Source organism: Balaenoptera musculus, chromosome 4 (assembly GCF_009873245.2).
Source record: "Balaenoptera musculus isolate JJ_BM4_2016_0621 chromosome 4, mBalMus1.pri.v3, whole genome shotgun sequence".
Lineage (NCBI taxonomy): Eukaryota > Metazoa > Chordata > Mammalia > Artiodactyla > Balaenopteridae > Balaenoptera > Balaenoptera musculus.
The window spans coordinates 79,422,406-79,447,861 of NC_045788.1; the positions used below are offsets into that span (position 1 = coordinate 79,422,406).

The 25,456-nt window shown below is 40.7% G+C and overlaps 1 protein-coding gene across 3 annotated transcripts; it reads right to left on the reverse strand.

The window, feature by feature from the left end:
- Positions 1-1,327: 1,327 nt before the first annotated feature.
- On the reverse strand, positions 1,328-24,560 carry POGLUT1 (protein O-glucosyltransferase 1). Of its 3 annotated transcripts, XM_036851122.1 has the most exons (11): positions 24,408-24,560; positions 23,570-23,660; positions 22,319-22,462; positions 16,941-17,076; positions 14,587-14,708; positions 10,035-10,094; positions 8,507-8,606; positions 6,744-6,802; positions 5,517-5,684; positions 4,722-4,778; positions 3,408-4,271 (listed from the first exon to the last, which is right to left on the reverse strand). In XM_036851122.1, exons 1-11 carry the CDS (start codon positions 24,490-24,492, stop codon positions 4,115-4,117), a joined length of 1,179 nt encoding a protein of 392 aa, XP_036707017.1. In that variant the 5' UTR covers positions 24,493-24,560; the 3' UTR covers positions 3,408-4,114. The 3 variants fall into 3 exon arrangements, with proteins under 3 accessions (XP_036707018.1, XP_036707019.1, XP_036707017.1); XM_036851124.1 differs by lacking the exon at positions 16,941-17,076 and having other exon boundaries at positions 2,986-4,271; positions 14,592-14,708; positions 24,408-24,554; XM_036851123.1 differs by lacking the exons at positions 3,408-4,271; positions 4,722-4,778; positions 5,517-5,684; positions 6,744-6,802 and adding exons at positions 1,328-1,641; positions 15,903-15,976 and having other exon boundaries at positions 14,592-14,708; positions 24,408-24,554.
- Between the last annotated feature and the right edge of the window lie 896 nt (positions 24,561-25,456).

Below are 25,456 nucleotides of genomic sequence, written 5' to 3' on the forward strand. Positions count from 1 at the left end.
CACGTGGTGCACTCAGACCACCCTTTCACATTTAGCTCACTCCTCCCCAGGATGTGCGTTTGCCACCACAGTAGAGGCATCTAGGGAAAATTTCAGTGCAGTCAGCACAGTGTGCCTGGAACCACCACTATTCTACCCTCAGACCTTTTGCTGATTTCTGCTCATAGAACCCAGTAGCTTCTCCCCCCATCATGAATTTTCTCCCAGGCGGCAGAAGGTTCCCTTTCCCTGCTAGGTTCACCAGGTACTGCCCTTGCTACATATATTACATTTTATTATATTATATATGACATAAACTGTTACCACAGGTAAAGAGAATGAATTCTGAGAACTCCAAGGACCACTTCATTTAACCATCCCTCAAAGTGTAACTCAGTTTTACCTCCAGTAAGTTTCCATCTGCACCAGATAGAAATTTCTTCTCCCTCTAAACTTCAAATCCACATTGTCTTTATGAATAATTGGCCTTATGATTAAGGCCTCATATCACCTTAATCACCTTCTGCCTATGAAGCCTCTCATATTATTTTTACTTTATCATCTCACCTAGAGAGCTCCTTCATGCTAGGGAGCCTGTTGTAAACATTTTCTTACCTCCCACTGCTTGTGCACAGTAAATGCTCAAGAAGTATCTGATAAATATTAAATGAGTGATTTGTAATTGTACCCCTCTGCTTCACCCACAACATCTTACCTTGGGATGCAGTAGGATTACGTTAAGTGAAGGCATCTTTAGATGCATGAGAAGATGGTTTTTTAATGTATCTGTGTGTGCTCTTGTTCATAGTCAGTGCAGGGGTAAAGGGTAGGGAACTATCCTCTTCAGAACGGACCCAAAGGAGCCCATTAAATTTTTTTCTCTTGGGAATTTTGGGCTGAGAGACAGAGCCTGGCAGTCTCTGGAACTGCACACAGCGGCACTCCAGAAACTATCCAAACCCTTGTTGATACTCCTGAAACTGCTCTGCTTTCTACCCTTCCAACTACTCGGAGATGCCCTCATATCCTTCTAAAAAGTTCTTTTGCTTAAACCAGCTAGAGGTGGTTTCTTTTCTTTTCTGTTAGCAAAACCTGATGTAACAGCAGAATAAGGTGGCACACTGACAACATCACACAGATGATACTCCCCAAATAAAGGAAAATCATTACTTGTGTTATCCAAGTATCCTACTTCACTCAAATAAATTCAATTATTTTCTTTCCTTGAAGAAAAGTGTGGCTTCTAGCTCTCTGAGGAAGAAAGGGTAAGTTTGAGACCCAGATAGTATTAACAACAAACAACAACTTCAAAAGTTATGGAGATAAAAATTATTTTCAAAACCATACATTTTACATATCATTACACACCATCTTCATACCATCTACACAGAGGTAAACAAATAACTGTAAAATCTGAATAACATTTGCTGTACTTAAATACAAAGATGTTCTTATTAACTCTTCAAAGGGCAGGTGAGAATTTGCATTGATCCAATTCTTACAGTCTTGTCCAGTCCCCCTTGAAGTCAACAGCTGGGCAGTCTGTAAATAGGATTTAGTTAAGCCTGCTGTCCCCATCCATCCATCCATCCATCCATCCATCCATCCATCCATCCATCCTTCCAACATTCTTCTGTGCATCGTGCTGTGTGAGACACTGTGCTGGATAATGGAGAAATCAGGTAAGTAAAAAATGATTCCCACCCATGAAGAAGCTCACAGAACAGTAGGAGAAACAGTCAAATAACTACAGTGCAATGTGATACCATATAATACAGGCATGAGCAAAGTATTATGATAGCCTCTAACTGCCTAGAGGAATGAAAACAAGGATTCTGAAAGAAGATGATGCTTGAGCTGAATCTTGAAGCAAAGTAGGAAACACTCCCAGGGAAATGCACCTTCAGCTCCTAATCCAAAGGACAGAAAATTTTGCTCCTAGTTTAGTGAGAAGAAAATTAAAACAGAATAATGTCTACCAGGGCCTCCTATTGATAAGGCAAAACCACAGTACAACTCAGAAATCTGGACTGCTTATCGCCAGACTTATAGCACCTAAGGACACAGTCCTCATGAGTTTTTAATACTCAAAAAAAATACAACTTTAAACACCTGCCTTATTCTATGCAACGATCTTACCAGAAGGTCCTCTAAGAAGGTCCGTAGGCTTACGATTTTGTGAAAGGAGTTTAAAAGGCCAAACACGTTTCACAAGTGGAATAAAGTTCCTGATTTTATATAACTGAATCTCACATTTACTAATTTTGAAACCAGTTAATACCAAACAGTTCTTAAAAGGCAAAGGAAAAGAGTTGATTTCTCTGTGGAAAGTTTGGGTCTAAGGGACAAGGATGGTTCTGTGTCATCGGACTATATGGGTTTTTTTGTTTGTTTCTTTTTGTTTTATAAATTTATTGATTTTTTTTGGCTGCATTGGGTCTTCATTGCTGCGCACGGGCTTCCTCTATTGTGGCGAGCGGGGGCTACTCTTCATTGCGGTGCACAGGCTTCTCATTGTGGTGGCTTCTCTTGTTGCGGAGCACAGGCTCTAGGTGCGCGGGCTTCAGTAGCTGTGGCACACGGGCTCAGTAGCTGTGGCTCATGGGCTCTAGAGCGTGGGCTCAGCAGTTGTGGCGCACGGGCTTAGTTACTCCGCAGCATGTGGGATCTTCCTGGACCAGGGCTTGAACCCGTGTCCCCTGCATTGGCAGGCGGATTCTTTTTTTAATTTAATTTAATTAATTTATTTATTTTATTTATGGCTGTGTTGGGTCTTCGTTTCTGTGCGAGGGCTTTCTCTAGTTGTGGCAAGCGGGGGCCACTCTTCATCGTGGTGCGTGGGCCTCTCACTATCGTGGCCTCTCTTGTTGCGGAGCACAGGCTCCAAACGCGCAGGCTCAGTAATTGTGGCTCACGGGCCCAGCTGCTCCGCGGCATGTGGGATCTTCCCAGACCAGGGCTCAAACCCGTGTCCCCCGCATTAGCAGGCAGATTCTTAATCACTGTGCCACCAGGGAAGCCCCAGCAGGCGGATTCTTAACCACTGTGCCACCAGGGATGGACTATATGGGTTTTAATCTAAAATTTTTTATTCATTTTCAACTATGTTAGGGAGAACAGCCTGAGAGATTAAACTACTATCCAAGTGTCTTTTTCAAAAAGGGAAAAGGAAGCACTCCAACGTGGATGTGCACTATAACAAACATCTCCTATATAAGTAAGTGCTAAAGTTGAATGCTCTAAACTCCCAACTTAACACCATTTCACACATGAAGACTCCTTGAGATCCCTGCAAGCATGGACTACTGCCAACTCAAGGAGGAAAAACATTAAGGGCGTGTGAAGAATGAGGAAGAGATGCTGGTTTATGCACAATTCCTCTAAAAAGTAAGGACCATTTCCTAAATTTATTAAGAGGTTTTTATCTCTTTTTTTTGAAAGAGAGCATAAAGAAGGGTGTGAAGTTACAAAAAGGGAACTTGAAATCCAATTGCAAAAATTGCTCATGCAATTGGCCCCCTTCTACGTGGCTTTTTAGAAATCTCCTGAGTACCAAAGAGTTTAGGCTTTTACAGAAGAGAGCTCCTACATCATGGCATGGCACACTACTGCTTCCTTAGACCTTTTAGGAAATAATCCCCAAGTATTTTTCACAAACCCTAAAGGGCTTTCTACATTAAAACATAGCGACAGAAATCAAGTGTAGAATAACTGCAGAGCTGTGGTGATGGGTTGTACTAGTTCCACATGATTGACTTTCTACTCCAAACAATGAGACAAAGGGCATCACCCCGTGGGCACAGTCGGTTCCAAAGTGAGGGACATACACATGTGGATGATTTGAGGCACAAGCTGTGATTGGTCCTAAGAAAATGAAAGGCGGAATCGGGTTCAAAACCCACATCTCATGATTTCTGGTCCTTATTCAGCCAAAGCGTTGAGCTGCTTCATATCTATATTAAACACATTTTGGATCTTTCTCGAAAGTTGCTCTTGGTGCAGCATGATAAGGAAAACCAGATATTTGGCTTGGTAATAGTATCCAAGGTATAGGTGTCACACTCACAGTGAGCTTCTCACCACAGGATGTCTGAGATCTGCTGCCATAGAGAGGACTATGGCTCGATGATGACTACTAGAGTTCAGTTTTCAAAATTTTGGGAATAATCTGATCATAGCCTTTCCTTCTTGTTACATTATAAGACAGGAATTTAGAGTATTCAGTCAACAGGTTCTCCCAGTAACAGGTGATGTCATCCATCTGCAAGTGGTTCAGAATAAACTGGCTTCCCCTAGAGACAAGATTAACAAGAATATTTAAAGCACACCATTGAATAATACTAGTAGCTTACATTTGAGTGTTTACCTGTGCCAAGCACTGTTCAGAGTACTTTATATAAATTAACTCTGATCTTCAGAACCAACTCTATAGCCATCATATCCACACACACGCATTTGGAATTAGACATGATTTTTTTTTTCTTAAAAACAAATATGTAAACAGCCTATCCTCAGAAACAGTACTTGAATGACTTCAAAGATTTCAGTCTAACTCTACAAAGGATGGGCTTGGGACATATGTGAATGTGTGTTTTCCCCCAAGACAGCTTTGATTCTGATCATCTCTGTATAATGAGGTTGAAATTCAGGTATCACCATGGTAACAGCATTCTTATGACATTAGCTCAGGCAAAATGGGGATGATAAAGTAAAGTGGAAAAAGAAAAATGAACAGAACTTACCTTTCAGCAATTTCTTGAGCTACATCATCATTTGCTTTTACAAACTGCAACAGCTCCCTAAAATGGAAAGAATTATTAGGCTCTGAAATACAGACCAAGCTCATTAGTACTAAGTCAGAGAGATCATAGATTGAGGTCTATCGTTAATCTCTAGATATGTGGATGGTGAATTATGTCTTTTTTAAAGCAAAGATATCAGGTCCTCACAGGAACAAAATAACAACAACAACAGCAGCAACAAATATCTCACACATAGGCGAAAGACAATCTCTTGTAGTTCCGGAACATATTTGGAAAAATAGAGAAATGTTCAATGATACACATCAAAAATCAATAGTAAAGAAAAAATTCTCCTCCTGTTTCTTGCTCTGGCCCCCAGAAGAGGGCACTGAGCTTACATTTCTGGCCCTTCTCCATTCCTCATCCTAGCCCCTTCCATCATGAGAGGAAATTTGCCTCAGTTTCACTGAGGTCAATTTTCATGCTGTATCTGAAAGTCCTTTTGACAATATAACACAACTGAATACCCATATCTCTAGTCTTTGAGAGATTAGAGCTTTTTCACTGCATACTGTCTGAATGTTACATTTTGAATCAGCATTAGAGAACTTTAAAAAATTAAATCCCACTCAGCCTAGTTGGATAATAATGCAATACTATCTTTGAGAACCAAATAAGAAAAAAAAAAAGCTTTCAATGGAAAAAGTCATCAGGAGTAAATGTCTTAAATGGCTGGGGACTTAGAGGCAGATTGCGGGAGTCATCGGAAACTCTGCTTGGGGGAGAGCTGCTTACTGAACGTCGGAGAGATCTGTTTTGACTGGGATATAGTGAACCCACGGCTTCAGCTGTGGATAGAAGAATTCCAGCCACTCGTCACCGACATGGAAAACAAGTGAACCACAAAGAAAGAGGTGTTTTAACCGGAAACTTGCAGCTACACCCCGAAAATTAAACAGATACCTGGAAAAGAAAGAGCAAAATATACTTGAAACTATATGCCTACTTGCACAAATATGACCTTTTTTTCTTACTCCTTCTTCCCCTTCTTTCCTTTTATTACCCCCCTCCTTTCTTTTTCCATTTTCAGTCTTCAAGGACACATCAGCATGTCCCTGTGAAGTTTCTATAAACTCCTTTTTGTTCCAGGGGTTAGAGGTTGTTCCTGGGAATATCAGGGTGAGGGGGAAAAGAGGGATACTTTCTCCAGGGAGAGACAGATAGGGCCAGCAGCTGGGTGCTGGGTACAGCGGATACAAGGCTCAGATGGAAACAGTACCTCACCCTTTGCTACAAGTTTTTCTAGGCCTAAAGTCTGGAACTCATCATGGCCTCCCAAAGCCTTGTTTTTCCCATAGGGTACCCTACCTGGTCAAAGGCATGCCCTGTTCCCTATTCCCTCTTATGAAATCTGGAGAAGACACCAGGCATACCTAATCAGTGTTCAACGAAATGCCCCCTGGAAAAAAGCTAACTTAGAAAAGAACTTTCTTTTCAGCATTTCTCATGCATGTACCCCTGTCTCCAACCAGAGCTGCTTCTACCCTACAGTTCCCACTGTGCAGTATAATCAGCATTCATCTCTCTGAATCCCCCCACTGCCCTCCTCCTGACCTGGTTTTACCGGTGCATATAATCCTTAGTCCTGGCATTTAAATATAATACATTAGTTACATATGCTTTATTCATGTTGGACCGTAAATTGTTTTTAATAACCTAATAAATACTTGATCTAACTTCAGCTCTTGGCTGGGCGGGGTGTGGAGAGAAGGAATCCCATCGCTTTGATTATAAGCACGCAAGCTCTTTGGAAGCAGGGACCACATTTTATGTCTCCACAGTTCCCACAGAACCTAGTTCAGAGCCTTGTGCACAGCAGACTCTGAGAAAATAATAGCTAAGTGAATTAATGTGACTTTCACAAACCCCGGCTGGACCCTAGTATTAAAACTCTCACCCAAAGTGAAGCTATTCCAAAAGCAATAGGGAAACTAGGAGAGTCAGGAGTTCTGGAAGTCTTACTTGTATTTGCAGTGATCCACAAGATGGACATCCTTAGCAGCTGGCTTTCCCAAGGTATCCTTTCAGTGAAAAGGAAGTTATTAATACTAGGAGTAGGAGCATTTATTGAAGACCACTGTGCAGTAAGCATTGCTAGACATTTCATCAACATGACCTCATTTAAGTCTTATAATAAACAGACTCAGGAGGCATGATTATCCCACTTTATAGATGAAGCAGCCAAGGCTTTGAGAAGTTGGGAGGCTTGCTCAGGGCCGCATGGCCCTAAATAGAAGAGCTCGGGTTTCAACCTGGTTCTGTCTGATTTTAGGGTTTAAGCTCCCGTGGAACCATGTGAATCCCCTGAACTCAGAGGTCATGGCCTGCAGTACATTTCACTCTGTGTAAATCATACTGCACAGGAGGTTACAAATGGTGGCTGATGGGCTTAGCGGTGTAGCCCACACACAAATTTTGTTGAGCTCACAAAGTACTTAAAAATAAATATTCTAACCACTGCCAACATTTATAGGTGGTAGGATATTTCTTAACAAAAACCCAGATTTCCAACTTTTCTTGGGGAAAAAAAAGGAAGATTTGGTAAAGCGAGCTCCTATTCCCCTGGGCAGCAATGACCGGACCTTCAGCACTCTCTTCTGCTCACTACTGCAGCCCCTGGGGGTATCGGAGTTTGAGACCCCCATCTGTATTCCAGCCACCTTAGCAGAGGGTAAACTTGATGAGGGGAACAAGTCTTGTTTGCTTTTGCAGCCTCCCATAGTAGATGCTGGGCTGAATGGCTACATTTTTCATATTTTTATTTTTTAACAAAGTTTCTTATACTGCATTTGCTCCTGTTTGAATTAAGCAGTCACATAATAAATACATGCAGCTTTACTTAGTATTTCTTAGTTTTTACTTAGTTTTTCTGACAAGAAGTTTAAACATTTTTCTCATATCATCCTCATATGGTATATGGAAATTTCAGATGAGGACATTTAGGGCTTAAAGTTCTTTGAATAAGGCAAGAAAGAGTTAAGAGGATAGAGATGGACTTCAAACCAAAGAAGCCAGTCATTGCTTTCACCTTAGAATCACTTGGGGAGTTTTAAACAAATGAAGATGCCTATATGCCATTTCCAGAGATTCTGATTCATTCTATTCATTTTTAAGTTCTCTGGTTGGATTGTATAGTCAGGGTTGAGAACCACTGGTTTAAACCAGGGGTTGGCAAACATACAGCCCACAGGCCAGATCCAGCCCACTGCTTATTTTTGTACACAACCCATAAACTAAGATTATTTTTACCTTGCAAATGGTTAGAAAAAAATCCAAAAGAGAATATTTTATGACACAGGAAAATTACATGAAATTCAAATTTCAGTGCCATAAATAAAGTTTCGTTGGAACACAGCCATGCTCATTCGTTTACATATTGTCTACGGCTGTTTTCACACTGCAATGGCAGAGCTGAGTAACTACAACCCAGACTCTAGAATCTGCAAAGCCTAAAACATTTACCATCTGGTACTTTACATAAAAAGTTTGTGACCTCTGTTTAAACCTTCAAAATTGTATAAAATACAAGTCATAATATGGGCCAGAAAAGCAATGTGAGTTTGAAAAAGAATAATTTCCATATATGCTAATTTTAGTCCATGGAACTTTCTCTATATTCATCCCACCACTGAGAGGAAACCTAATCTGAAATTCTACCCAGGTGGCAATGTTCTTTGAGTGAGAATGTTCACTGCTGTAGTTCTAGTCAGATGATTGGTGATTACTTTCATAGATTTCCAGGCCTGGTTTTTGGTGTATTCTGCATCAACAAGTTTTGGACTTTTCCGAGATAGAAGAATGAGAGGATCTCGTTCTGGACTTGTCCTATAAAAGAAACACATGACATAAAACTATGTGTCCTACACCATAATACTGTTCCCAATCTCTGAAAGGTAAGCAGTAATCGGACCCAATGAAAACACTATACACACAGATGGACAATTCATTGGTTACTTTAATAGAAGAGGAGGGGGATACTAGATCCTACAGCAACTAGGAGGTCCTGGGCTGTTCTCCACTTTACCCTTCAGGGAAGGGGAGTATTTGGCCCTTCTTTGCTTGCATTCTAGTCTTTAGGATTATGTTGTTCTGGGCACTATAGCCACATCCCAGGGAATTATTTCCCCTTTAGAAGATTCATGTAACCTCTAATCACTGGTACTCATAGCTGTGTGACTAGGTAATCACCACTCACCAAAATAGCTACGTGACCTTTGTGGGGTGTGCTCTGTAAAATCCAGTATAATATTTAAATTAAAAAGAAAACTGAAGGGCTCAAACACCTGAAAACTGCATGTAGAAAAAGTCCTAGTTATGGTCCTAGTAGCAGATGGTCTTGACATTTGAGGGGTCATGGACCCCCTGAGAATCTGATGAGAACTGTGGACCCCCCTCTCTAGAAAAATGCACATATCCCCATATAATTTCAAGGAATCCCTAAAACCCCTGAAGTCCACACATAGGTCCCAAGTTAAGAATCTGTGATCTGAAGATCTGAGAACCAGAGAGGTTGATAAGGAAGCGTAAGCAGTTGTTGTTGGGCCGAAGTCCACTGCGAGTGAAGAGAGGCTGTGACCTCAGACAAGGATGCTCTGAGAAAACTGCAAAACTCTCTCCCTTCACATTCTCTTTTGTATTCATCTGTCCAACAGATACTCATTCTGCATCTATGTGGTGGGTACTGTTCTTAGCACCGGGGATATGGAGCTGAACAACATGGACAGGGTCCTTCCCCAACCTTTTCTCTTTCCCTCTTCCTCCCTTCCTTCCCTGCTTCCCTCTCCATTTTCACCAGTCTCAGTCTGTGCTTCCACCACTATTTGGCAACCACATGGTCTGATGAAAAAGGCAGTCAGAAGAGCTGGTGATGGTTCCCGCTCTGCCATTAAGTGGCAGAGTGACTGTGGGCACGATCATAAGCTATTCCTAGGAAACTGTAATCTCTCAGGCAAGAGGACAACTCACTGTTCTGTTCAGCATTATATATAGTCAAAGCTCATCACACTCGTGGCACTTTGTAAATGTCTGTTGAATGACTGGACAGATGAACTTTACTTCTTTGGATTTCAGTTCAACTTAGAGTGATTTGGGCAAATAATTTGAGTTCTTCTCTAGTCTAAAATTCTGTGATTCTATGTTTATTTCTTAGTTAGCTTTCTCTTTAAACTAGGGTTCCTCACACCCTCAAAATTACTTATATTTTGCACATTAACTGGAAGGATATTTTTGTAAAACGTCAGAAAGTATAATCACCTTGATCCTCGGAAATATGCTGTGGAATTTTTCTTTTTCCATGGCCACTGTGCTGCTGACCTAAAAATAGATTTCATTAGTTTCTATGTTTCTTCCTTAACTATATAAGGATGTCTTTGAACCACTTCTGAAGATTAGTTGAGATCTTTACATTTTTAAATCAGTCTGATCCAGGCTACTCAAAAGGAAAAGCTCGAAATAACATTATGTTCCCTTTTGTTATTACTTCATTCCTATGGAGATGCTAGCAAGCAATATCTGCAAATCTACGGTTTGGTAAATAAGTTAACAACATTGAAAGAAAAGTTCCCCAAACTAAGTGACATGTTTAGGGCTATTTAATTCAGTACAATGAGGATTTCTTCCCCACTTCAATTAGAGTCTATTGATAAAATTAACAGGCAAAGACAACTGCAGAAAATATCAGAAACTGAATTAAGGGCAAGGAAACAAATCACTTCCTGACTTCATGTTTTAGATGCATAGGCGTTATCATCAGATTTAGTCTGATTTTGCAAAGCACCTGGTATCCCCAAAACTGTACTTAGTGCTCCATAAAGACAAAGTCCCTGAAACTCAGGTCTCAGTGCCCATTACCACAGCCAGCCTTCCTTGCGGAAACTGCTAATCCACAGATGCGTCATTCTTAACTTACTTTGTAGGAACCCTTCACAGAAGTTTGTGTAGCGGCTTCCTCTGAAAAAGGAGGGGCTTGGACTGAACTGGAGTTAATGAGGGATTGGTGAGCTACTTGCTGTAATGGGGAGACTTAGGACATAAACTTTTCAGGTAGAGATACTTTTCAGATTCAAATAGTGTCCCATTACCCATTTTCTCTCAGGTGAGACGACGGCTCCCTATTTTCCTGGCTTATCTTCTATCCTTTCTTGCTGGATCATCTTTACCTGATTCTCCAGTCCAACTATTTCTCTGTCTCATATTCCCTCCCACCAAAATATAAACACTATAGCAATGGGGTTTTTTGTTTTACGATTTTTTCTGTTTTTTTATTTTTAATGAAAAAAATAGTATATACTCATTATATAAAATTCTAATAGTAAAAAAAAATCATCTGGAATCTCCCCACCCACAGATAGCTACTTTTAACAATTTAACGTTTCAGTGAAGAACTTCCTTCCAATCATCTCTCCACATCAGTGGTTCTCAGTTGGGGGTGATTTTGCCCCTCTACCCAAGGGGATATTTGGCCATATATAAAGATATTTTTTGATTGTCACTACTAGGGGATTGCTACTGGCGTCAGTGAGCAAAGGCCAGGGATACTGCTAAACAACCTACAATGCACAGGACAGCCCCCTACAACAAAGAATGATCTAGCCCCAAACATCAAGAGTACCAAGACTGAAAAACCTTGCTCTATATAACAGAGATCATACCATGCATGCTGCTAGCTAACATTCTTATTAGGACATATTATAGATAATAATAAGAGCCAACACCTATATAGCACTTACCATGTTCCAGGCAGTGTTCTAAGTGCTATATAAATATATAAACTCATTCTCATGAGCTTACAAGGTGGGTTTCATTAACCCTACTTTATAGTTGAGGCCCTTGAGAGGTTAAGCAATTTGTCCAGAGTCACACAGCTAATAAGAGCCAGGGTTTGAACCCAGAGTCCCTGTTTTTAAGTCCTATGCTACCTTTACTTTCCATTCATGCACAGTATTCCATTTTATAACCATGTCGTAATTCACTTCATTCCTTATTAGTGGGCTTTCAGGTAGTTTTAAACTTTTTTCTTTAAGAAACAACACTGAAGTGAATATCCTTGTACACACATCTTTGCATGCTTGTCTAATTATCTTCTTAGGATAAATTCTTGAAGTAAAATTGCTGGGTCAAAGGATACACACATTTTACATTTTCATATATACTGCCAAACTACCCAACAAAAAATGTATCAATTTATACTGAAATTTTGAGTATAAATTTCCTTGGTCCCTGGGGAAAGCTGCATACACAGACTTGAACCGAGTATCATCTCTGTTTTTTCTCTCCCTCATTCTTCCTACCCACCTACCCACCCCTCAAATGACCCATGTTAGGACCTCTGTCTCCCGGCAGGCACTAACAGTGGCCACCACAGCTTGGTGCTGCCCCAGCCCTCTTTTATAACCCCACCCCTCCGCTGACCATAGAGTGAATTCTTTAAATCCACAGGGACACTGAATTCTTCCACAGAGTGAAAAGTAAGTCAATGGGGATAAACTCCCAAAAGTTTATAAAAATAGGAAAATGCCAGGCAGACATCAGTGCAGATAAGCAAGCAGATTACTAAAGTTTCAAGGTGAGAAATGAAATCATGGGGCTAGAGATTCTGAATGGAGGGCTCTAAAAAATAAAATTGCAATTCTATAATCATGAATAGATTCAATTGAAGAATAAAAGGGGAAGGTATCAAAAGGAAAACAAATTCACTTAAGATTAGATTTTAAAACATATGCTATCTCCCTAAAAATTCCTTATTAGTTTACAAGGGCGGTAACTACACAGTAGAGGAACCTGATAGAATACCTTGACCAGGTGATCAAAATTAACATCTCTAATGAGAGGTGGATGCACACAAAATCACTTATGTAAGTATCTGAGCCAGCAATGCATAAACTGAATCTAATCAGGAGGAAATAGACAAAACCAACCTGAAGAACATTCTATTAAAAATGATCAGGGTCACTGTATCAAAAATGTTCAGTGGCCTGTATTCTTCAAAATGTCAGAATCACGAAAGACAAAGACAGACTGAAGAGCTACTGCAGATTAAGGATTAAAGAGACGTGAGGACTAAATACAACACATGATGCTGGATTGGTTCCTGTACTGGAGGGGGACTGTGCCTTATGGGACATTATTGGGACAACTAAGTATTAAATTAATATTGTTTTCTGTAATTGACAATTGCAATGTGGTTATAAAAGAGAACACTCTTGCTCTTAGGAAATATGCACAAAAGTATTAAGGGGTACAGGGTCATAAGGTATGCAGCATATTCTCAAATAGTCCAGAAAACAAGAAATTATGCATATATTACACATGCAGCCTACATATCCATCAAAGGACACAATAAATTAAATTACTATCCGATGGAATACCATGCAACTGTTTAAAATAATGAGGTCATTTTATATGTACTGACATGGAAAGATTTCTAAGACACCAATAAGCGGGGAAAAAGTTGCCTAGGTTGGACACATTTATAAATTTTTATGAGCGTGTAAAGGTTTCATATTCAGAAAAAAATTGTTTTTACAATGATTTTAAAAACAAAGTAGATGTACAGCAGGTGGGAAAAGAGCTACAAAAAGACAGAAGAGTGTGAAAAGGGTATTTGCAAGAACCTGAAAAAACAAAAAAAGGATTAGAAAACTAAAGTCAGGAATAACTTGGAGAAAAAAATGTTAAAGACATTTTTACTTTTCCCTCTCTCAAAATTATGTTCAAAATGAAATGCTAAGTAAGAAATGATGGTCTCAATGTCTGGAGAACATAGGAAATATTAACTAGTCAAGTGGAGAGAATAACGCACTTGGAAACCTAGACTTCAGGCCTAAATTGGTTCCTTGACCAAGTCACTTAACCTCTCTGAGCCTGAATTCCCTCCTCCCTGAAAGAAGGAGTTGGACAAGAACAATTTCCAGGTCCCGTTCTATGAAGTATGAGACCAAGTTATCTTAAAAAATAACTTCCTAATTATACCTACTGAATAATAAACTTGTTTCTTTACCCAGTGGCTCTAGCTGCCACTGAGGACTGTGGCCTTATATGCTTCTCCAGAGAAGGGACTTTCTCTTCATCTCATTTAAATCTCCAGCCACACTTAGTATAGGTGATAGATATTTGTGAAAATGAAGTTGAATTAAACTATTGCTTTCCCTACATCTGAGAGAATACCTAGAAAGGCTGTGTTTCTAGAATTTTGCTCATTAGGTACCAATGTTGTTAGAATCATTCATGTAAAATGTAGCTAGGTAAGAAATACCTACAGCTTGATGACCTGGACAATCTAAATTCTGAAATAATGGCAGGATACAGTCAACAGGCCAAGGCAGGTTTCAATTGTGAATCAGAGAGTATTTGGAATAAGCTTGTACTTGAGATACCTATGGGACATTTATGCCCACACCATCCCTGCCTGAAGGACTTAGCTCTTAATTATAAAGTACATTTATGTGTTTCCAAGTAATTTTCTATCCTTCCCCACAGTATGGTCATTCATTGTTTCCTACTTATCAAAGTAACTCACTCTTATTTAGAGAACCTTAACAGTACAGAAAACTTTAAAGAAGAAGAGGCTTCTAGAATCCCTCTCACAGAAGCATTGCTGACACTTTAGGGTAGGTTCTTTTGCTCTTTTTCTATGGATACGTAAATATTTTTATACTCATACAAAATTGCTTATGCTATAGTTTTTTGTCTTTCATTTTTAGCTTAAAAGTTAGTCCTTTTAAACAAAATTAATTTTTTATACTTTACTGTTTACTTCAAGACGACCCACAAAGAGGGATAAATAAAACCTCTCTAAAGGACCTACTTTACCAGGTCTTCTCTGAAGAGGTCCCACCGTCCAAGACCAGTAGGATATATTGGCCAAACAGCGGGTCCTCCTTCCCAAAATGTCCAAGCAGGATACATGATATCATGGTACTCTGATGTCTTCAACAGAAACAGAGAGGTTATTCTAAGTCAGTCTCAGAGCAATAGAAGAAGCAGCAAACTGCATTCATGCCACGGGATCTGGAAAAGGCCTTGCCCCAGTGTTATATTGTCAAAGATATATTTTCCCTAGTCTGCGAAGTCTAGACTCTAGATGCTAAAAGGCAAAAGTGGCCATGGGTTAAAATTCATGGGCTGACTGAATCCCAGAATACGAAATCACACTAAAGGTCAACTTTTCCAGTTCCCCAAAGTTCTGTTTTTCTAGAGGACATACACTGTTGGAGTTTTTAGTTTAAGGAAATAATATACCCAATTCTGAATGATCACATAGTTGTCTCATCTTTTAACTGATACTACACTTGGAGTGTATACTGTCTTACCAGTTCTTAGTTATTTCCTAGATAGGTCTTTTAGGAGCAAGAATTAGGAAATATAGTGCAATGGTTGAGAGTGTGGGCTCTTGAGAAAGATCATCTGACTCCACCTCTTTCCAACTCTAGGCAAGTTACTTAATCTTTCTATGCTTCAGTTTCCTTACCTTTATAACTGGATAAATAATAATATCAATAATATTATCTATCTAATAGGCTTGTTTTGAATATTAAATGAGTTAGTACATGTAAAAAACTTAGAACAGTGTCTGACACAAAGTGAATACTCAATAAGTGTTAGTATTACCTATTACTGTGGCACTGCTGAGCTCACATTGGTTGGTCAATAAATTCTGAGTTATTTTTTGGTTATTTTTCTTTTTTGATCAGGGTCAAAAGTAGTGATGGGCAGAATGGGGGGGAGGGGTGTTATCCCACATCTTTTGAAAAAAGTTTGAAACCATTTGTTCCCTTTACATGGTTACTTCTCTTAAAATTCTGGTCACTGATAAGCCTCTAATTCTACTGTTTCTTCCATTGGCACTACATATGCAATATGCTGTTTGCCTTCTTTCAAATATTTAAAAAATGGTATGTGATTTATCAAGCACCTCAGGCATAACAGCTGCTCAAAAGAAACTGCACATTTATTATAAAGCTGACAGACTAAAATCCCTCCCTTGCAAACTAAGAGTCACTGGTTCAAAAAAAAAAAAGGGAGGGAATTAAAGATGAAAGGAAAGTTAGTATACTGATGGTCATACTTATTATTCACAGAAAAAACAGATAAGTAATAAACACAAAGTCCTTACTGACTTACATGGGAGCCTCTATCTGTTCTTCTGAGAGGGCTTCATGAGAAATAACGGGACCAAGCACTTTTGAGAAATGAGGCTAAACCATGGGAAATGCAACACAAATGTGGCCTCAGCCCACTTGCAACACAGGAAATAAACAAGTCTAGAGAGAAAGTAAACTGTGATAAAGAAAAAGTGGGGATAAAAAGTTCCTCTGCTTTGGAGACACCAAATCAGAAATGGAGTTATTTTCTCAAAGTTCAGAGGGTTTTCCTAAACCCACTCTTCTTCCATAGAATCTCCCATCCACTCTTTTCTAGCCTGCCCCCATCCCTGCCCCCAAAAGCTTTCATATTTAGTCTCTAGGGAATGAAGGCCCATTCCTGCTAATACACCATGTACAAGAACCTGAGCACTAAGATATTCACTGTCCCAAGTTCTCCAAGCCCACAAGTGTGTCCTAGTACTCCTATCTCTCCATAACTAGACCCAAAGATCACCCCCTCACATATCCCTCTTGGGTATTGCAGGCATACCCCCTCACTGCATTGCTTGGGTGCAAACTGTGTGAAGTTATCTAGCACCTTCAGTCTCACTGTTAGCCAGGCTGGGACCCTGGGATACAGTGGCCGGACAGACGATACCTAATACTATGGTTGACACATACATTGTAGAAGCTCAACAAATATTTTTTTTGAATGCAGGTTTTCCCTAACTCCAAGCCCATGAGTTTTCTTGGGCCACTCTCTCCCACGCTCTGTAGGATCTCTGAATCCCACCTCCAATGTCCTAGAGGTTCCTCAGGCCTCTCTCATTCCCTACCCTCCATCCCTAGCCCTATAGACACAAGCAACCTTACTCACATCACTTGTGGGTCCTCAACCCCATCTGCTCAGTCTTATCGTTCAATGACTGTGAAGCTAACAGGGACACAGACCCACTTTTGGACCTCAGGCCTCATCCTCACCATCACCCATCAGACTCTGCCACAGACAGCCATCTCCTGCTTATATGCTAGAGGACCACCCTCCATCCCCTCATACGGCTCTTCCTATACTTACCTTACTGAAGGAGAAGACTGGAATGGCAGGCTCCATCCATTTAGGAACCTGAGGATAATCTCGTACATTGATCACCATCTCCATGTCAGGGAGGCGCCCAATAACTTCCAAAATAAAGTGTTCAACACCACTACACCTGTCAACCAGAAATACCACAACTTCACCAGAGCAGTGCCTGCTCTCGGACAAGGCAGGGTCCCGCTTACACTTTCAAAGCAAGACAAGCCAGTGTTCAGATCATCAGCCTCCTGCAAAGTGTCCTGAGAGCAATGCTCCTGAAGGGACTACTCCACTCTTCCATATGGTGCCAGTTATCTTTTCCAGCTAAGCTGCTCCAGCTTAACAATACTTAATAAAATTTTCCGACTAGATCATCCTAAGTTTCAAGGGAGTGTTATTGCTACTCCTACCATTTCCTCTCGTCTTTTCATTCCCAGCATTTCTTTATTTCTCCTACATGGAATCGTTTAATTAGTAAGCAAGATACAAATTTTGATAGGAACTGGAAAAGCTGATTTTCTAATTGTGTCCCTTGGGCTTTGCATCTCACAAAGACATTATTTTTATTTCCACCGTAACTAAGTCTCATAGTTTATGAGGAAGGATAGGAAACCTTTCACTACCTTCAACCTGAATACAGAACACTATCAAAATCAGTTTTGCAAGCCAGAAAGAGTGCCATGTATATAATCACAAAGACTGTAATATTGCTTTCAGAATAGACTTCCTGGGAATTCTCAAAGGATTTCTAGAAAAAAAGTGAGTATACACTGACAGCTAACTTTTCTGCCCCATCCTTTGAGGTCCTGACCAGCACTATACCGGGGGGCAACATTCCAAGGCCTGACCAAAATTTTCTGGCAGCATGAAAATGAGTGATTTAAAATATTGATTTATACACAGGGTGATAACTACAAAAAATATCAATAGTTCATAAACATAAGAAAAGATGGTCAACTGTACTACTATAAGGAAATGCCCCCAAAGCCAAACTTATAAAAACAGAGAAAGTGCTTAACAGAGGCTGAGGAATGGGGGGAAAGGACAGATGTTGTTTAAGGGTACAAACTTGCAATGAGCAGTAAATAAGCCCTAGAGATCTAACACACAGTGTACTGACTATAGACAACAAAATGGTATTATAATGACCAAACTTGCTAAGAGACTAGAACTTAATCATTCCCACTACTATAAAAGAGAATAATTATGTAACATGATAGAGGTGCTAATTATCACTACAATAGCAATCATATGAAAATAAATGTATCAGATTAACATGTTATACATCTTAAATTTATACAATGTTATATGTCAAGTATATTTCAATAAAAAAATTAAGTATCACCATGACAAAAGAAAAAATCTAGTGAAGCTAGATGCCAGTTTTCATCAATCAGATTGTCAAAGATCAAAGAGTCTGATAATACATAGTGAGAGTGTGAGGTCTATTCTGAGCACATGATACAAGGCTGGTGAAAGTGTAAACAGGCACAACCTCTTTGGAGGACAATTTGCTTCTATTTATCAAGATTTTAAAAACACATTAATTGGCCAATTAATTTTACTTTTAGGAGTTTAGCCTGAAGATATATTCACATGAGTGTTCAAAGGTCTAAGTTCAAGGATGTTTACAGCATCATTGTTTACATTAGTCAAAAATTAAAGGGGAGGACCTCCCTGGTGGCGCAGCAGTTAAGAATCCACCTGCCAATGCACGGGACACTGGTTCGAGCCCTGGTCCGGGAAGATCCCACATGCCGTGGAGTAACTAAGCCCGTGCACCATGACTACTGAGCCTGAGCTCTAGAGCCTGCGAGCCACAACTACTGAACCTGCGCACCCCAACTACTGAGGCCAAGCACCACAACTACTGAAGCCCACGTGCTCTAGGGCCCGCGTGTCGCAACCACTGAGCCTGTGTGCTGCAACTACTGAAGCCCGCACACCTAGAGCCTGTGCTCCGCAACAAGAGAAGCCACCGCAGTGAGAAGCCCACGCACCACAATGAAGAGTAGCCCCCGCTCACTGCAACTAGTGAAAGCCCGTGCACAGCAACGAAGAAGACCCAACACAGTCAAAAAAAAAAAAAAAAAAAAATTAAAGGGGAGTGGTGGGGAAAAATTTAAGTGTCCATTGACAGACGACTCAATAAAGAAATCCATACAATGGGTTTTTATGCAGCTAAGAAGAGTTCTCCATGTACTCCTATGGAACAATTTCAAAATCTACTGTTACAAGGAAAGGAAAAGAAAGTTGCAGAACAGAAGATATAGCATGTTCTAGTTTGTTGATGAATCCAAATAACTGTATATGCAGAGATTATTTCTGGCAGGATGTAAAAGAAACTGGTAATTGTAGTTGTCTCTTGAGAGGAGGACTCAGGGACTAGTGGTCTGGTGGAGGGGGGTGTAAGGTGGTAGAGAAACTTCCTTTTCATTGTACATACTTTTGAGTTATACAAATATTTTACCATGTGCATGTAACACTCCTTTTTTTTCTTTTCTTTTGAACACTTTACTGGAAATATGAGCAAATGCAATAAAGCAAGAATATTAAAGATATATAATGGGAAGAGAAAATTTTAAACTGACTTTATTTGTAGATCCATGATCATCTATGTAGAAAATTTTAAGTAATCTAGCCAAAACCTATTACAACTAGTAAATGAATTTAGAAATGTAGCATATTTTATACACTAACAATGGTCACATAGAAAATGAAATTAATAAAGTACTATTTACAATAACATCAAAAATATGTAATACCCTGTGATTATTTTGACAAGAGACATTCAAGACCTACATACTAAAATCTATGAAACAATGGAGAGAGTAATTAAAGATGTAAGTAAATGGAAAGATACACCCTATTCATATATCCAAAGACCCAATATTAATTTTTTTTACTGAAGTATAGTTGATTTACAATGCTGTGCCAATCTCTACTGTGCAGCAGCAAAGTGACTCAGTTACACACATATAGAAACTGTTTTAATATTCTTTTCCATTATGGTTTATCACAGGATATTGAATATAGTTCCCTGTGCTATACAGTAGGACCTTGTTGTTTATCCATGTAACACTCCTTTGATACTGAAAAAAATTACTCGTTAAAAAGTTTTTAAAAAAATGTATTACTGCAGTACATTTACATGTAACAGCTGAAACATTTATTTTCTTTCCCATTCAGCTTTTAAAATAGCATTCTCTCACATACTGTACAATTCTATTTATATAAAACTCTAGGAAATAATCTATAATGAGAGAAAGTAGATCAGTGGATGCTTGAGGACAGGGGTGGGAGGAAGGCATGGCGGGGAAAGGGGGAGAGAGGGATTGCAAAGAGGCACAAGGCAACTTTTGGTAGTGAGAGATATGTTATTTTGGTTATATATATATACTTATCAAATTGTACACTTTAAATATGTGCAGTTTATGTCAACCATACTTCACTAAAGCTATTATTTAAATAATACCATTATTCTCTATCTTTGAAATGATGTGACTCCAGTGGTTTTTTTGTTTGTTTGTTTATTTCCGGTTTTTTTTTTTTTGCCATGCCACATGGCTTGAGGGATCTCAGTTCCCCGACCAGGAATTGAACCCAGGCCTTGGCAGTGAAAGCCCAGAATCCTAACCACTAGGCCACCAGGGAACTCCCTCCAGTGTTAATTAGATGGTGCTCCAGTTCCTCAGCAAAATCTCTCAGCTCATCCTTGAAATGCTGAGTTTACATTTTCTTTTGTTCAGAACTGAATACTTTAACTGTCATAGATATTTCTCAAACTGGGTGAAGTAAAAGTATCTAGACCTAGAAAGATACTACTTTTGGCCAGATGAGAGTCTGAGATATTACACAACTGTGTCCATTTCATTAAGGACACTGGTTCTGAATATTTCATTTTATTTCTCTTTTGTTTAACTCTATTTTCCTTAGTTGTATATGTATTAATAGTTGGAATAGGGAACTTTCAACACATTAGGACCTTTCATTGTCAGTGAAAGGTCCTGTGCTCTCTTAATATTTCTAAGAGCTCATGATTCTGACCGAAAAGCTCTGGGGTCTGGAATAAGAACCATGTGCCTTTCAGAAACTTTGAGAGTACTACTTAATTTGATCTGGAGATTGTTCAGCTAACTATTAAACATTGGAAAAGCTTTCAAAGCCCAACAATGTCTATATTCATATTTTCTTTCTCATTTGTAGAAATTACAAATTCCTCTATGCTCATAATTTGTAGTTAAAGTCTCTATTATTGTTCCAAGTAATGAAACAAATCTCTATTTAAAATACCTCAGTGATTTTCCCCACTACCACCTTATTTGCCCCTGACACTTGATAACCAAAATTGTGATTACCTCAGACTGTGGGATATTAAATGATCTTAATTTTTTTGTTGTTGTTATTGTTTTTACGTATTTTACATTACAGTGAAAATATACTAATTTATAATAAAGTTGTTATTACGAACAAATAATATAAATCCTTATGACCAAATGGATGCATGTTTTTTACAATACTGCTCATTTATTTTACTTGTAATGACATAACATCATTTAGAAAAAAGATCTTAGTAAGGGAATATCCTGCCTTCTGGGTTTTGTACTTTGTAATTTTATAAAGAGTAGAGGTTTTGTGTGGTTTTTTTTTTTAAAAGACTCCTGGAAATTCCCTGGTGGACCAGTGGTTAGGACTCTGTGCTCTCACTGCCGAGGCCCCGGGTTTGATCCCTGGTCAGCCGAGTGGCATGGCCGGAAAAAAAAAAAAGACTCCTAAGAGGAAGGTTTATCACTTGTTGTACATAATGCTGCCTAAAGCCAACTTGCAGGCTTAGTCTGTGACCCTCCCTCCTCCCCGCCAGCCCTCAGCCCACTGATATGTAACTTCAGCTCTCACATCTAAAGTCCTGGCCAGTGGAGCCTGCGTAATCTGCAGCACCAGTTATTTCTCTTGCTTTTCCACCACCTTCCTTTGAATACTTGGTATCTAGAATAGTAGTTGGCCCCTGACAGACAATCAGTCAACGCTTCTCCTCCTCCTTCAGCCCAGCTCACTCATGCTGGGTCTCATCAGCCTGTGTCCTGAAGCTACTATAACTGAGGAAGGAGAAAGGGCAGAGTCACAGCCAGCACAATCAGTGATGTGCCCCAGCCTTACAAAGAGAGAGGAGACAGGCTTTGATATAGGAGATAGGAGAAGAGAGGTTGGCAAGAAAAATTCCCAGGCAAGCAGAAGAGTTTGTCACTATTTTGTAGTCCTTCTGAAATGTGAGGAAGGGTTTACCTGTAAGTCCCTTTCATTGGACTCTCTATAAGAGTAGTATCAAGTAAGCCCTTGTGCAATAAGATCAGAAGATATATGTACCTCACAGCTCTTACCTTGAGGGGAACATGCAGTCATTTTCTCGGTATAATCTGCTGTTAATGACCTGATAGTGGGTCCCTAGCTTCCGTCTGACTACCTCCGCCATCATCTTCCTGGAGATACCTCCTCGGAAAGGGGTCAGATCCTCTTCTATGACACTGGGAAAGAATGGGAATCATCAAGGAAGGCAGAACAAGAGAATCATACCATTCCACCTACTTCCTATCTGTGGGTCTAGGCTTAGTATTAGAGAACACAGTAAGCTATGGGAAAGAATAGAGGGCAGGAATGAGCAACCTCTTTCCTGGAAGCACCTTAGGTGATCTAAAATATCAACAACGACAAAGCCACAAAAAGGAAAAAGCAAGTCAATATCTCTTCTACCTCCCTCCATCTGGATTGCCCCTCCTTGGCCTGATGCATATTCCTCCTTCACTACTCATGCCACACCCACGTCCTCCCAGTCACCGCAGTCCCACTGACCTCCCCTTCTCTGAATCCCACAGAAGATATGGTTTACGCCTTACAGCCTGACACTGTTTGAGTCCCATGTTCTAGTCTGTTTGGCCCCTACCACCCTGCATACTCTAGCAGTATGTATGACTGACAGGAGTAACCAGAAATTACACTATTTTGAATCCCCTTTCAAGTTCAGTACATAGCAAGTTTTCAGTTAAGTATCACACACATCAGGTGAATTTTTTGAGGAATCACAGCATAACATAATGAGGAGTTAAAGGACCCTGTTATTCAGCTGATGAGGAATCTGAAACCTAGAGAAGTGAAGTGTCTTGGATCTGGGACTAGAACCCAAGGCTGATTTCAAAGTAATCTTTCTACCGTAACACACTCCATCCCTAATTTGCATACATTAAAGATAACCAACAAGAAACTTATGATTCGATTCATTTAAATGTATGTTCATTCCTTCAACAGTATTTATTGAGTACTTACTGAGAGCCAGCACCAGGAATATGACAGTGAATATAAGACATAGGTCTTGACCTCAAGAAGCTTTCAGTCCAGGGGAGAAAGCAGACAAGTACATGTACTAATTCCCACAAGGAGCTAACAGGCACCTGGGCCTCTCCTCTCCCAGGGTATTTTTATCCCCCAGAAATAAGAAAACCACCTCAAGGACCCTGTCTGCTCTCAAAACATGCTTGGCTCTCTGACCACTGCAACCAAGGTCTCTTGGGGATTTTAGGGAATTTCCTCCTGACAAGATCTAAATTCTTAAAGACCCGTCAAAGAAAAGAACTCACCCATGGTAGCAGCTGCAGTTTTGACTTGAACATGGTTCATAAATCTCCAAAGCCCTGTTAATTTGGTCAATAAATACTTTCCATTTTGAACCTTCAAAAAGTGAAGTAAATGAAGGTTAACAAAATATCCCTGAGCACTCTTATTCACTAGCAGCAGGCAGGCAGAACCAACAGAAGGTCAAAACTTTTAGACACCCTCTTCTCCTCCCACTGGTGGAAATGAACCTCCAGGAAGGATTCATTCTACAGTTCTCCTGCACTCAGATCAAGTCTGCCCCTTTACTCGGGCTGCCAGGTATCCAAGAAATGGGAAAAATTCCACGCTTGACACTCAGAAGGTTATGAATAAACTGGTGACACGGATTCCCAACTTTTACTAATCAAACTGAGCCCCACAAAGAGGATCGATTAAAAGCCCCAGGCATTATTAACCTTCCCTTCATCTCTTTTGGCAATGGACTAAGAACACTACACACACACACACACACGCACACACACACACGAATTATCCCCCAGTGTGTTAGGGAGGCGCAGGGTAGCCGAGCGTGGGCTATACCCTCTGTGGGTAAACAGGGGCATGGCCCTCCCCTCCCCTCTATCACTCAATTCCGGAGGATGGGTTACTCTCCAGGGTCCTGGGCAGGAGAAGCACCGCCAGACACCTAAACGCACTCTCCGCTCCAAGATGCCCCCGTGCCCCCTGCCCAGCTCTGCCCCGCAGCGACCACAGCACAAGCGTGGCGCCGGCCGCAACGGGGAGCGAGGGGCGCGGGAGAGCGCCTCGGGACCGGGCCAGACCCGAGCCCCAGCGGTGGGCTCGGCCCTGTCCGGAGCCCACCTGACTCCTTCTGGCGGCCCGGCACCGGGGGCAGGAGTAGCAACAGCAGCCACAACCGAAGCTGGGAGCGCAACCACCGCTCCATCGCCAGCCCACCCACTGCCGAGTCCCGGCTGCAGCGCGAGCGGGCGGAAGCGCAGCCCCGCACAAAGATGGCCGTGGAGCCGCACCACGTGGGCGGAGGGCCGCCCCGCGCTGAGACTGCCCCGCGCAGCTCTGCCTCCGGATCCTGGTCCCGAGCCCGGCCAGCAGCACAGTGTCCCTGGGAAGACGGCGCGGGGAAGCTGGGCACCCACCGCGCAGCTAACCACAATGCGGTGCGGGCAGGCTGCAGCTGATCTGCTCGTTTGTTTAGAGCCGAGCTATCCGCATATCCACATATATAGCCACCTCTCTCCCTCTGTCTCGCGCGCGCTCTCAGGTGAAATCGGATCCCAGGAGAGAATGAATAAATGGCGTTCCCAGGGAAAAATATGTGTAATATTTGTCTCTTACATTCTATAACATCTTGAAAACATCTTATTCTCTGCAGCCAGAAAACTGAAGGCCAGAGAGGGTATGTTTTTCGCCCACAGATTGATAGTTACTGGCACAACCTAGGCTAGTAGTTCTTGCCACAACCTCGAACTGCTTCTTACTAAATAGCATAGATTTGTTGAGCACCTGAATGTGTACAGTACTCTTAGACCCCAAAGGGTTGCATATAGTATATAGCACACATCTCTTTGTAATAGCAGTTTATAACAGTTGGGGTGACTCAGGAAAATAAACAGTGGGCAACACTTTGCTGTTCAGTATAGGTATACAGCTATATATGTTATATAAAGGGAAGTGTAAATGAAACGGCTTATTCGTTCTTGCAGTCTTGTCTTTAAACCCCAAGCTCTCTGTGAAGATTTTCTTGGGATTGACACCACCACCCACGGAGCTTAGTACCGTGTCTTGCATGCTGTCTCTGGACTTTGGGCATACTTTTTTTTTTTTTAAATAAATTTATTTATTTATTTTTGGCTATTTTTGGCTGCGTTGCGTCTTCGTTGCTGCGCGCG